Source organism: Dermacentor andersoni, chromosome 1 (genome assembly GCF_023375885.2).
Source record: "Dermacentor andersoni chromosome 1, qqDerAnde1_hic_scaffold, whole genome shotgun sequence".
Lineage (NCBI taxonomy): Eukaryota > Metazoa > Arthropoda > Arachnida > Ixodida > Ixodidae > Dermacentor > Dermacentor andersoni.
Genome location: NC_092814.1, coordinates 351,782,964 through 351,795,499, shown reverse-complemented (window position 1 = coordinate 351,795,499; position 12,536 = coordinate 351,782,964). Strand labels below are relative to the sequence as shown.

The window sequence follows — 12,536 nt, the reverse complement described above, 5'->3', positions numbered from 1 at the left end:
TATCTGTTGGCCAGCAGGCGGACACCGGCGAGTCAGAAACAAAGCTTACGCCTTAGCAGATTAATTAGCGAATCGCGGGCTCCGAGTTTACAAAACTGAACAGCCTCTTCGCAAAAGGTGCTCTATAACGGCGAAGCCATTACGTCGTTGTGCATGGCATCACGAATCGGTTAAAGACGTTAGCTTAAAAAGCCACTTCTTCGCATTCTTTCACAAGGTAAGGATGTCACACAAGAGCAAAAAATGGGCAAACGCCACCACAGTGCACATGACAACCAAATGCTCAGGCGATCACAGTCAGGTCGAACAAAATAGGACGCATGAGTGGGTAAGAGAACCTGCTCATGCAGGCGGTGAGAGAAACTTGTCTGATAGCGCATGTACTTGCCGTTTAAGACCATGCATGCACGTCAGACACATGCTTGGCTCTTCTGTCCTATGGCTGACATGAATAAAACTCATTGTGAAGAAGGGCGGGCAGGTACACTCCACGGTGATTACATTTGAGTGTTTCTTTGTGTTTGCGTATGTTGTACGTTTTTTTTTTTTTTTCAGCCCTTGCTCATCAATTTCCGTGAATGGGCGATCGCGAGCGCACCACTTCTATACGCGTACGGTAGCGTACCACGCACGAATTAAAATTTCTCGAGAAAAGTTTGTGACGAATGCGGCTGATTTTAGGCGCGCATTTGTAACACCCCTTTCTCTTTTACTCCCTATGCCTTGAACGAGCCTTTGAATTCACCTCCACCCACCTCACCTCTTTCCATTTCAACGTCTTATTCATTTCCAATAACTATATTGCACAGCTTCATCGTGTTGGCGCTTTATCTCTCCTTATGTGAGGTAATGTAACACCTGAAAAGTGGCACTGACGATGAATTACTCGCAGCGGTGCCACTGCCATACACAGCCTCAAATGCAGCGATGAAGAAGAACGAGTGGCCCGGCGATAAGACTCGCAGCGCTCAGGATGACCAGAGGGACTGGATGAGGCACACACACAGCGCCGCTCCTGTCCGTCTCGTGATTCTGCGCCGTGCGTCTAATCGTGAATCAACGACAAGTTTTAACTTCCCACTCAGGCGAGAAGTGCCGCAGCAGGCTCATCAGATCTGGGCTGCGGTAATTGCGTCTCTACTCACAAAGTACGCTCAGGGCGCACTCGGCTACATCCATTCAAGCATCCATTTCGCGACCAGCCCTTACGGGTATGGCGATCTCCTTCCACTGCTCGTCCGTCCAGTTGGCGGCCAGCCAGGCGGGCTTGGAGCACCAGTGATCCACATCGGGCACGATGAAAGGAGCGATGAGCAGCGTCCACGACGTTGGGAAGGCCCGTAACACGGTGATCGCGCCCACGGCCAGGTGGTACCAGCCCAGCTGGCCCACCACGTCCGAAACGTCCAGCATGCGCTAGCGTGCACGCTTCCCGCACGACTAGATCCTCGGCGCACGCTGACGTCACGCCTCGACGCGAGGCCTCCGATCAGGACGGCTCTCGCACCCCGAGTCTGTTCCCACGGTGCGGATCGCCTACATCTCTTCTCCCTGCAAGTCGTGGAAGCAATGGTAAAGCTCGAGGTAAAAATTAAACCCGGGGGTCTCTATACGCCGCTGCCTCAGAGATGCTTTGCTTTGGGAAGACAAATCCCATGAGTAAATCCTTTGTTAACTCCATGCATACCCAAACGGCACAGTTCACGAGCGTGATAACGCGAAGCTATTCCTTTCTCATTTTATTTCATTGCCGCCATTAATTGTTCCATTTTGGTCCGATTTTGTCGGGCAACGTTCACATCGCGTTCATGTCTGTCACGGGACGTCACGAAACCGCGAAAACTTGGAACCTCGAAACGATGTGTAAGCGCTAATTATACGCAATTATGCCAAACAAAAGGTGAACAAAAAAAAAAGGAAAGCCAGAGACTGACCTGTTCTGAAAACAAGATGGCGGCCCAACCGATCGCTCTGGCGCCGGCTGTTCCAATTGGCCGCCGGCGCGACCGGATTTTGCCCACTACGCGTTTGCTGTTCGGATTGTCAAACTTCGAGGCAATTTTCATGCACTGGACAAGTCTGCGGGGTGGTCACGTGACAAAGCAGCCAAGGAACTCGCGAGATGTTCGAGCGACTTGTGGAGTGGATGTGGGTGGCGTGGTGCGCGCGGTGCGCTGCATGGGTGATGAGGCGATCGACCTCACTCGGCCCTCCGTAAGAGCGCGAGTGCACATATATACAGGCGTGCGCCTTTATCAGGTCTCAAAAAAAAAAAGAAACGAAAACAAAAACACGCAAAGTGGGTCGTAAGAGCCTTTCCGTACACAGTCATTGCAATAGTACAACTCGGCAAGACGAAGGGACTAATCCGAAGCGCTGTTCAATGCTGCAGTCACACAAGTACCACATGTGAGCTACATTAGTGCGTTACTGCAACATGGTAAAGCGTAATGTCAAGAACGTATAGGCATGGTAAGCAATGCTAACAGTAATGCTGCAGTCCATTGACACAGTGTCCCGCATCATGTTACTCGTCGGATCTAAACACGAAACGAGGTGCGCTGAAATGCAGCGCTGCGAACTTTTTAAAGCGTGAGTATATATGTTATGAGAGAATATTTTTAAAGCTCAAGTTAAACTCTCATGCTTTGCCTATACCGCGAAACAATTCAATAAAACGAGCTGCTGCTTTCAATTCGCCGTCCTCTGGCTTTTGCGTGGACTATTCCTTGCGTATGCAGTAAACATGAAGTTTGAAACGTAACATCAAACAACAGTTAAGAGTATTTTCCGAGAGAAACAGCACGCACTTATTTCGCCTATTCCCACGCGCAACGAATTTGCATAGAACGACGTTTGTTCGCCTCGTTCTACTCTTTCATAAATTCCAGCTTTATTACAGCTTCCACAGCACTCCTCGAGTGAAAGTAGACCTCGCAAGCATGGATACCTCAAATCATCTTTCAGCGCTAGACGCAAAAAAAAGTGTATACATAAGCAAAATACGTCTCGGAGAGCAGGGCCCGTATTTAGAAAAATTTCTTACGCAAAAGCTTTTCATAAAAGCAGATGCTAGCCAATCTTGATGCTGGACATATTATAAACGAATGCGGTCGGCTAATGGCGAACAGCACTTACGAACAAAACGCTTCGTGAACTCGACCCCAGGTGGTTCCACGGCGGTCGCCATCTTACAAGACGCATGCGCAATCGAAACGGATGTGGCTGCGGCTTTAAACATTAGAGTAACATCGCTAATTTTAGATGGTATGCAAACTGCCTTTCCGCTGAAAAGCGATAAAGCAATTTTGCTTATAGTATATAGCGTACAATTATTTATTTATTAAGCGCGGTTCAGCCCAAAATGAAGTTGCTCTACGGCTCCTCTATAGGAAAAAATTCACGCAGAAACCATTGCAGTTGACCGCCTAGGTAAACGAACAGCTTTCTTATCCCACTGAATTGTCCTTGAACGTCCGTGGATCACTGAAATACAGCGTGTGTACTAGCAAGATTATGAAATCATCCCACTCAAGGCTTTGTTTTATACTTCGATGAAACATGCACAAATTTGTAATGAAATGTCGGTGCATTACTTCAGGCAAATGTTTTTGTTGAGCATTCAATGATGTTTATTTTTTTTCTTGGCTATCGATAGTGATTATCTGACCGAAACCGCAGCCAATCGCAGATACCGCACACAGCACCGAAAGAGTCGTTAACGAAGTGATTCTCGAAGTATACTTGTTAGCAGCAGCAGTCCAAGATGGTTGCTGGCGTTCCGCTTCGCGGCGCTGAACTCCCTCATGCGGCAAATTTGTCACGCAGTCCAGTCGCTACTGCCGTTGCGCAGTTGTCCGGGTAGTATATAGTGCAAGCACGTACCCAGGGGGGGGGGGGGGGAGAGGCGCCCCCCCCCACCCCGAAGTTAAGCGGCATACCCCCCTCCCCCCCATCCGCCCAAGGCACCGCTCCTGACACACATTCCTAAAGCGTCGACAAATCAATCTACTCGGCGGTGAACATTTTGCTGCCTTTTACAGCAAAAGCAGTGTATGACTAACTTCCGCAGTGCTTTTAGGCATCCATTAACAGAAAAAATCATGTGGGCCGATACTGGTGATAGTGCAAAAAGGGTCCAAGATCAATGGCACGTACCCCTGTGGACTCGGGAACCTATAACGCACCCTTCGGAATCTTCGGGGTGGGCCCACATATGGGTGTGCTTAACGCCTGCTTCACCTCCACCGCCGGTGGGCCCAGTATTGCAATATCTTCGGGATCAGTCTGCGTATGGCGAGTTCTTAATGCCTGCTTCAACTCCACCGCGGGTCGGCCCGGCATTGCATTACCTTCGGGATGGCCCACATATGGGAGTGCTTAACGCCTGCTTCACCTTTGCCTTGGGTCGGCCCGGCGTTGCACTATCTTCGGGAGCGGCCCACGGTAGTGCTTACGCCTGCTTCATTTCCGCCGCGGGTCGGCTAGATATTGCACTATCTTGAGGCCGACCCGCAGCGGAGGTGAAACACTTTGCTTTTCGTTTGAGAGCTTTGACTGTCGCCATCTTTCGCTGCCATTCCATCTTCACAGAGTGGAATGATTGTCAATTTTTTCACTCCTTTGGATGGCGGTATAGTTATCGGCATCTCCCGGGGTGTGGAGGCCAGTTTTCTCATCGATTCGGTGCCCGCGCGATTAACTCAAGATGAATTCAGTTGTCACCATCTATTGCAGCGGGAAAGGCCTAGTTTATTGTTTTAATTATAATATTTTATTTTATTTATAATGCCCAACACAATTTTTATGTCGCCATCGTTTCAACGATCCCGCGCATCCCTGTTGCTTCGTTAGTTCAACCTTCGTTGTTTAGACTGATCCAGGGGCCAGGAAATGGATTCGGTTCATAGACGGCTGGTCTGTATGCTCGTGGAACGAGTTGTGGCCGGAGAAAACGCCAGTTGCGTTTACTTTCCCTTTTGCTTCATTACTTCCTCGAGTGACGGCTCGCCGCGACGCTGGCAGATCCTCGGAACCATATACCCGCGATATGGGTTAGATAAGGTGGAATATAAGGTATTGCGAAACAGCGTCCATCATCAGACCCTGCAATAACCGTTCAACCCATAAGCAATATGACTGACCCATTACCTCGTCTGGTTTTTCCCTTATTGTACAGCACTTTTCGCGCAAAATTGGCAACTGGAAACAAGAGTCGCAAGGAGATGAGAAAGTAAGCGATCTACTAAACGAGAAAGTCAAGGCAACAGCCAAAGTGGGAGGGGAAAAGTCAAAATTGTTTGTGAAAATATGTATGGATCAACATCTTCTTATTTAAAAAGGAAGTAGAGGAAACGCCGCGGAAAGTGGAGAATAATTCCGTGTGTTTTGAATGAAGCTTCGAGCCGCCTGACGTAGCCACTTCCCTGCTGTGCTAATGGGTGGGGGGGGGGGGGGGGGGGTGTTCTACCGTTCCGCGGTGGGCGCAGTACGTCTAGAACCGCAGCGTCCTGCGTTCTACGCGGTTGTACGGGGCTGGTGACCACGCATCGTTACGCAACTTCCCAAATAACAACACTAGTCGGTTTTGCTACTTGGTAGAGCAGTAAAAGAGGGATACCAGATAACTGAGATTGTTCCGCAAAGTTTAGATTTCTCTATAATTCTTCCAGAGCTAATTCAAAAATACGTTACTAGAAATCTTTATTTTGCACTTTCGCTTGTTAACTTGTTCTTGGCTAGGTTCTTCCTGCGCATTATTCATGCGCGAGTCCATTTGATGTGGTTCTTTGTTTGCCAAGTAAAGGGGAAGTGTATCTCACAGGCGTACCTGTAAGGTACACGTGATTTTAATTCTCTTTTGCGGCTTTAGGCGTCTTTACGGCAAATGGTGGGCATTATTCACATCTGCACTAGTAAAAGTACCCTCCCCCTCATTTGCGTAGAAAAGTTGCCTTGGGTCGCCCCCCCACCCCCGAAAAAAAATCCTGCGTACGTGCCTGATATAGTGTTATCGAGCCTTTCGGCGCGCAGACGACGTCAGTTCACCCGCTGTTTCTCGCTGAGGAATCATTATCGCAGCATTTTCTGTGCCCCGTTGTACGTCGTCGCGATCGTCTAGGAGGCACCGCAAGGTGAGGAAGAGGAAGCGAAGTAATGGGAGACGCCGCGTCAACTTCCTCGCCTCCGTCTCTTCTCTGTGACGCCGGCGTGACGTTATCGCCCCCCCCCCCCCCCCCGGACCATTCGGAGACAGCCCTCCTCCCTCGGTTGCCTACTTTCGCCCCGCCCCAAATCTCCCCATCTCCGCACGGCCCTCGCCACTCGAGTAGATACGGGATACGGCAGGCAATTAAAAGGCTGTTCGCTTTAAAAGCAGAGGGTGTAAACGAGGTGAACCTTTGATTCGGCTGTTCAGAAAATGCCACGGAATCACCGCCCATGTGTGCGTGAACGACTACGTAAATTTTACTTCAGGCAAAATGAGTATAGAATCGGAAAGCAATAGCTTCGAGGCGTCGCGCTCTATATATGCGTACATACGCACCACCACATTTATCCATACACCAACTCGTTTCTGCAACTGTGAGCTTCTACTCCAGTTCATTAAGGTTAGGTGGGAAAAGTGGCACATATACCGGGGCCTGTACTCGCACTACTCGTGCCGTTTGGACGCCTGACACTCGTGATAAGAAATTGGCGTGATACAAGAAATCATCAGCGCGGAGATAGCCAATCGCAAACGGCACTTTGATTTAGAAAACGTTTGTGAACACTGGCCCTGGGCTCGTCGTATTCCCAAAAAGGTTCTAACTTTAATGCCGTTCGTAAGAGCATGTGCCAGCGTATCGTCAAGTCGGACATATGATTAACTAATTCGGCCGGCCAATGGCAAACAGCACTTGCGAACGGAAAGCTTTGCCGATTCAGCCCGCGAAGTTCAAAATGACCCCAATTGAAAATACAAAGCAGGGTGGTCAGCTGACTTGTGGAGGTCTCTGCGGGATCACAGACTCCGAAAAGCAGCAAATAGATATCTTTTAACTGGTTGCTCGTTTATAACACCGGCTCTCTTCTGGAGAGAAATGCGGCAGAGCAACGACTTGCTTAGTCTTCCGTCAGCACTGAATTAGGTCAAGCATGTCGAGAAAATAGCCCCCGGAATCGTTCCTCCGGTAAAAATGAAGGAGTCGGACACTTTCCACGCAACATCACCGCAGGGGACGTAGCATCTCTTATATAAGATAAAAACAACAACAAATTTGGACTACCACTCAATACATAGGTAGGAAATTTGCTGAATTTCAGGACAACATGAATGACAACAATTGTAGTTACGAGGCTTCCCTCATACAACGAGTAGATGGTTCTTTGATATGGCAAGTAAATTAGGGAGACCATTTTTGCTGGACCTCATTGCTGCAATTGACTCCACGAAGTCAAAATTACTAATATCCGGGGCTTAATCGTTGTGTTACGAGAACTATACGCGTTCAGTACTGCTAGTTAAAAACGCGAAATAAAGAATAAAATAGAAGGAAATGAAGTTTGTAACAGTACTTCAGGTAGTGCTAGATATCCAGTGTAGTGTGTCAGAAAAGAAAATGCGCAGGTACTCATGGTTCATATGAAAAGTCCTTCCCAAACCAAAAGCATATAACACTTGGGGCATAAACAGCGCAGGTTCTCTAGCCATTGCTTCCACGTTTTTGTTTTGATTCTCAATGAGCTTACAATTATAACATTACGTGTGATTTTAAGTAGTAGAAATACGAAAAACTTAAACTTGGCTTTCGCAGTGACATGAATGACGTGGTGACGCAATGACGTGATGCACCTGAACCGCGATTCGAGGTTAGGCGAAGAGCTGTGCTTAACTGTTGATTTTACCGGAATGCAAGTACATGAGGTGACACACACGCACGCACGCACGCACGCACGCACGCGCACACACACACACACACACACACACACACACACACACACGCACACACACACGCACACGAGCGCGCGCGCGCACGCACGCACGCGAAAGCCCGTGTACCAAAATTTTGGCTCGTGGTATACGTATACCCCCATGTACATGAGGTTACACGAGCGCGCTTCATTGTAGCCCCGCTTGTAGCCCAAGTCAAATGGTTGCTAGTATCTTCGTTCTGAGACGGAGTTCCCCTAAGTTAATAATTTTGCACTGCCCTGAAATAGATTTTCTATATTATTCTGTGCGTATGTTTTCTTACTGAAGAGCGTTTATTATCAGTGTATTGGGTGTTGCTTCTTTTTCTTTTCATTTTTTTAAGGAACATGTTTTTAAGGCAACATGTTTCAAGGCAACAAACCGGAAAGTTCTTCTGCCCAAGCCGCTGCCATATGGAAAGACGGAAAACCTTGATGTTGCATCATCTAAAAACTTGGTGGTTGTGGAATGACTTCGGAATATTTTTTTTTTCTTTTTTAAATACTAGTGTGTTTGGTGCAGCAAAAGCACGTTTTGCCGCATACGTCTTGCCATACTGATAACGTTCTCGCGTTTAACCGGCTCATAATATTTGACAATGTAATCGCTTTTATGGAAAGTGGCGCCTTTCTTGCCCGTAAGTTGCTCAATTGAGAACATGCAAAGTGGGCAAAACTGACATATTAAGAGGTCAGTTTTGCCCTCTTTGAAATGCCTGGCTAGGAAATATATAAATAACTCGTGAATAAAAATTTCGCAATATCTTCGGAAACAATGTAAGGTGGTCCCGGAGGCTGTGAAATATTACATCATATTTGTTCGCTTAAGAGTCTCTAACAGATGCAATTTGAAATTATAGGTGTTTAAATCGTCACTGGCCAGTCTAACAGATCATCGACAGATTTTAGTTTTCTCTCTGAACTGCAACAAATTTCATTCAAATGCGTTAGGTGGTCGTCTAATAAGATAACACCCGCAATGTATTTAATTGGAGAAATCAGAGTTGGACCGGAGCAAGAGCTTTCATTTAAGTTGTCGTGTTTTATTTCGACCTTACTGGGACCCTTTCACAGCATGAACAGTGAGTGGCTGATGCCAGTTTCGTTCGACCATGCACATTCCGCTTCTTCAGAAAGGCCTGCACGAATTCTATTCGATCACGTAGGAAAACAATACATTCCCATAGGCCCGCCCAAGAAATAAACGAATAAGATACCTACCAATTTAGGCCATAGTCATATATACGCTAATTAGTTCACCGCACCAAAACAAAACTTCCCTTCGTCATGCACCGATTCCACATGCACGCGGCGTATGCACTGCTGTTGACTTACAGTTTCGGCGACAGTTGTTCATCGACTGCTCAAGGACCTTTCGACCATCTGAGCTCGGATCCCTGCTTCGACAGCAGCCTTCGAACTCTCGAATGTCGTACAGCCTATAGGTTATGCTCGATCCAGCAAACGCTAGTGGACTGACCGCGAATGTGTGCAAGAAGTCGATTGACACTACAGGCGTCGGCGCCTTGCGAGATGCAGACCCTTCTCTCCAAGGAGAAGTGCGCGACAATTTCCTTCGATAAGGAGTTACGACCGGCCCGCCACGGTCGTCGTGAGCATCTCCCATCTCGTGGCGGCGTTTGTGCAACGATAAGGTGCACTCCGCTTGCACTCCCAAGTGGGCCTTCTCGAGACGCGCGCTATGCGGCCAATCAGACAGGTACACGCTCGTCGCTTGCGAATGGTACTGGAAAAGCCTGATGGAAGTCTCTCTCTCTCTCTCTCTCTCTCTCTCTCTCTCTCTCAAAAACACAACCACACACACACACGCACGCACGCACACAAAAAAAGGATTAGGATAGCTGTCAGTGGGAAAGCGTGAGCAGAGCAATGTTTCATAGTTCATAGGCGCAAGTTTCTGCGGCAAGCTTGCGCAACTTAATGGCGAATACTTCAGTTTCACTCTGGGCTTCGTCTAATCTTCAGTTCGAGTGGCAGGTGCGACATCCACGTGTTTGCTTCGCGTGGGCGTGCATTCAAGAATGCCACGGAATCGAACTCGTAGAACGGCCATCCCGCTATAGATGGAATGCTGCCATCAAATCAAGGTTAAATCATATAAAGTCTGTTGATATCACTGGTTCACGCGTGTTCATCACGTGATATCAGCGACCACGCGTGCTCGTACAAAGACAGGAGTTTTAAAGTGGAATAGTGCAGCAGGATCCTATATAGACAGCATCCCCATTCGACGCGCGACAACACCATCTCATTAATGCCGCCGCTCAGCACGCAGTTTTCGCATTGCTCAACGCATCGCGAGATAAGATTCATTTAGTTTAGGTACAATGACTAGACAGCGCACTTTTAGCAAACACCGGTATAATAATCATGATAGGCCCACATTTGATTCCTGTCGAGTCGCCTTTGTTTATTATTTATCTAATAGACCGTCGAGTCAATATCGGTGAACTTTCAAATAAAACATTTTAGTCAATCAATCATTTCTGCCTTTATTTACATTTAAATCATAATCAGCCGAGCATGCACTTCCCGCACTCACCGCCACGAGGCCTTAGGCGTAGTCCGTGGCGCTTCATGCCCGTATCTGTATATTCTCGGTCTGTACTTTGCCTGAGAAGCTGCTCCCACATGCAATCGTAAAAAAAAAAAAAAAAGATTTATGTGCTAAGATGAGTTCGAACCATAGAGTTTGCCTACAGTTACTAGAGGGAACTCTGGCGCTGCGATCGTTCTGTCACCATGGGAACAATTGACAGTACATAGATGAATTGCCGGAGTGTTATACTACGGTACAAATTCGGTCTGTTTTCTATGACTGACACTTCGATTATGTAATTCACTGTTGTAACACCCAGTTTGTATTTTTGAACTACTGTTCATATTACGACTTTTACCCGCTTTCTATTACTGACACTTAATCGACGTAATTTAGTGTTGCAACACCCAGTATGTATGTTTTGACAACTTATTGTTGTTGTAGCTCCCGGTTTTGCATTTGCGATGCATTAAATCCCACTCTGTAACGGCCTTATGGCCAACAGTATAGTAAATAAATAGAATAAAATTTGTATGATCTCGGTGTTTGGGTCTACAGACGTTCTTGCGGTTTCGTTTATTACGCTTTCTCTGGGTATAAATTGGAGTAAATTCCCAAAGAATTTTTTACTATCTTTTTATAGCAGACGGTAATATAAGGCTATGCAAGCACGCATAACCGATGCTCCGTTCCTCCGTGGCGTAATGGTTTCAGTATCGGGCTTCTGTGATGGAGGCTCTGCGTTCGAATCCTGTTGGCGTAGAATGTTAATAGATTTATTTAATCGTTTATAATGGAGTACTTCCTTAAAACTCAGCGCCCTTCCACCCTGTGAAGAGGGAAGTCCAGCGAAGCTGGCGCTATGGTTGGTTATACCAAGCTTTGGGGATTTACTATCTTGAACTTGACTATTATGAGCTTAGTACGGGCGAAATATGCAGCGTCTTGGTATGCATCGCGCTTGCGTTTCGCCTCCCTGACCCGATCATCGTCGGTGGTATTCGCTCGACGGCGCCGCTCGCACCGACGCATTTGCCGGCGCTCGACGCGTGCGAGTTGCTCTTCTTCGGGAACGGCTGCGCCGGCGCTCGATGTTGCGCTTGACTGGGTGCAGCGGCAAGGGAGGCGCCTCACGTTGTCGGCGCGCCCATTCGCGCTTCTGTGCGCGCCGACGCTCATTACATTCCCGCTGTTCTTCTTCCGATCGAACAACGCGCGTCCTGCCCACGCCCGGTCCAAAGCGCAATCGATAAACGCAGTGATGCGATCTCTACGCCACAAGGCAATAGTGCGCGACGACTGGTGGATCGAGACATCGACTTTTTACTATAGCGCGGCTACGCCAATCACGGTGCGCGCTCTGTATAGTATACGCCGCACAGGTGGCCGCCGAAGAGCACGCGCCGCGGTATTGCGCAATGTTGGAGAGAGAAAGAGAGAGAGAGAGAGGCGCTCGTGTCGAGGAGTATACACAACTTGGGAAAGGGGCGTCGGCGGTGGAGAGGAGTATGAGCTGTTGTTCTATGCCCACGGAGACAATATCCGCCAGAACATAGCCATAGACAGCTTCGCTGTAAAAATTAGCACTTGGCAAAGTCACGGAGCCATTTAAAGGCAGTAGGATGAAGTTTCGACAAATCCATGTATTACCCATCATTCGCACGGTGGCTGAACTGCCCTGCTTGCACCTCCCGCAGACACTAGCGCCGCAGTTCCCTCTGGTAATTGTATGAAACTCTATGGTTTGAACAGCTGATCTGAAATAAAGTACTAGCAGTCATTGCTTGACGCTCTTAGTCCTACGCTTCTTTCGGTTCAGCTGTTTAAGTCCGTCTTAGCGATTAAGCCAACTAGCTCAGTTAAGTGCTATTCTGAACACCTATTCGCAGAGTTCATACTGCATGCTGAAGTCGCGAACTGTACATGCAATGATGCTTTCTCAAACGCGTATTATTTGCCACTTCGCATTCCTTCGTGATTGCTCCTGTTGAACGCACATCGCATTCATTGTATCGGTGCA

General features: G+C 47.8%; 2 protein-coding genes across 4 annotated transcripts in view; one reads left to right on the top strand and one right to left on the bottom strand.

Annotated features, from left to right (window-relative positions):
- Positions 1–12,536, top strand: part of LOC126516889 (uncharacterized) — a 63,449-nt gene that overhangs the window by 6,920 nt on the left and 43,993 nt on the right. Inside the window, exon 2 of one of the 2 annotated variants that reach the window (XR_008609408.1) lies at positions 893–1,203. The exons of the other annotated variant lie outside the window; for it this stretch is intronic. The gene's annotated coding sequence lies outside the window, so the exon portion shown is untranslated. Of the gene's footprint in view, positions 1–892; positions 1,204–12,536 lie in introns of those variants that run through there. 2 annotated transcript variants of the gene reach the window in all.
- Positions 1–12,536, bottom strand: part of LOC126516776 (solute carrier family 22 member 6-A-like) — a 101,575-nt gene that overhangs the window by 83,078 nt on the left and 5,961 nt on the right. The window contains exons 1-2 of one of the 2 annotated variants that reach the window (XM_050166878.3): positions 9,292–9,590; positions 1,210–1,551 (exon numbers count right to left, since the gene is read on the bottom strand). In XM_050166878.3, the coding sequence (XP_050022835.1) occupies positions 1,210–1,413 (204 nt within the window). In that variant the 5' untranslated portion in view covers positions 1,414–1,551; positions 9,292–9,590. Of the gene's footprint in view, positions 1–1,209; positions 1,552–9,291; positions 9,591–12,536 lie in introns of those variants that run through there. The other variant, XM_050166880.3, reaches the window with a different exon arrangement.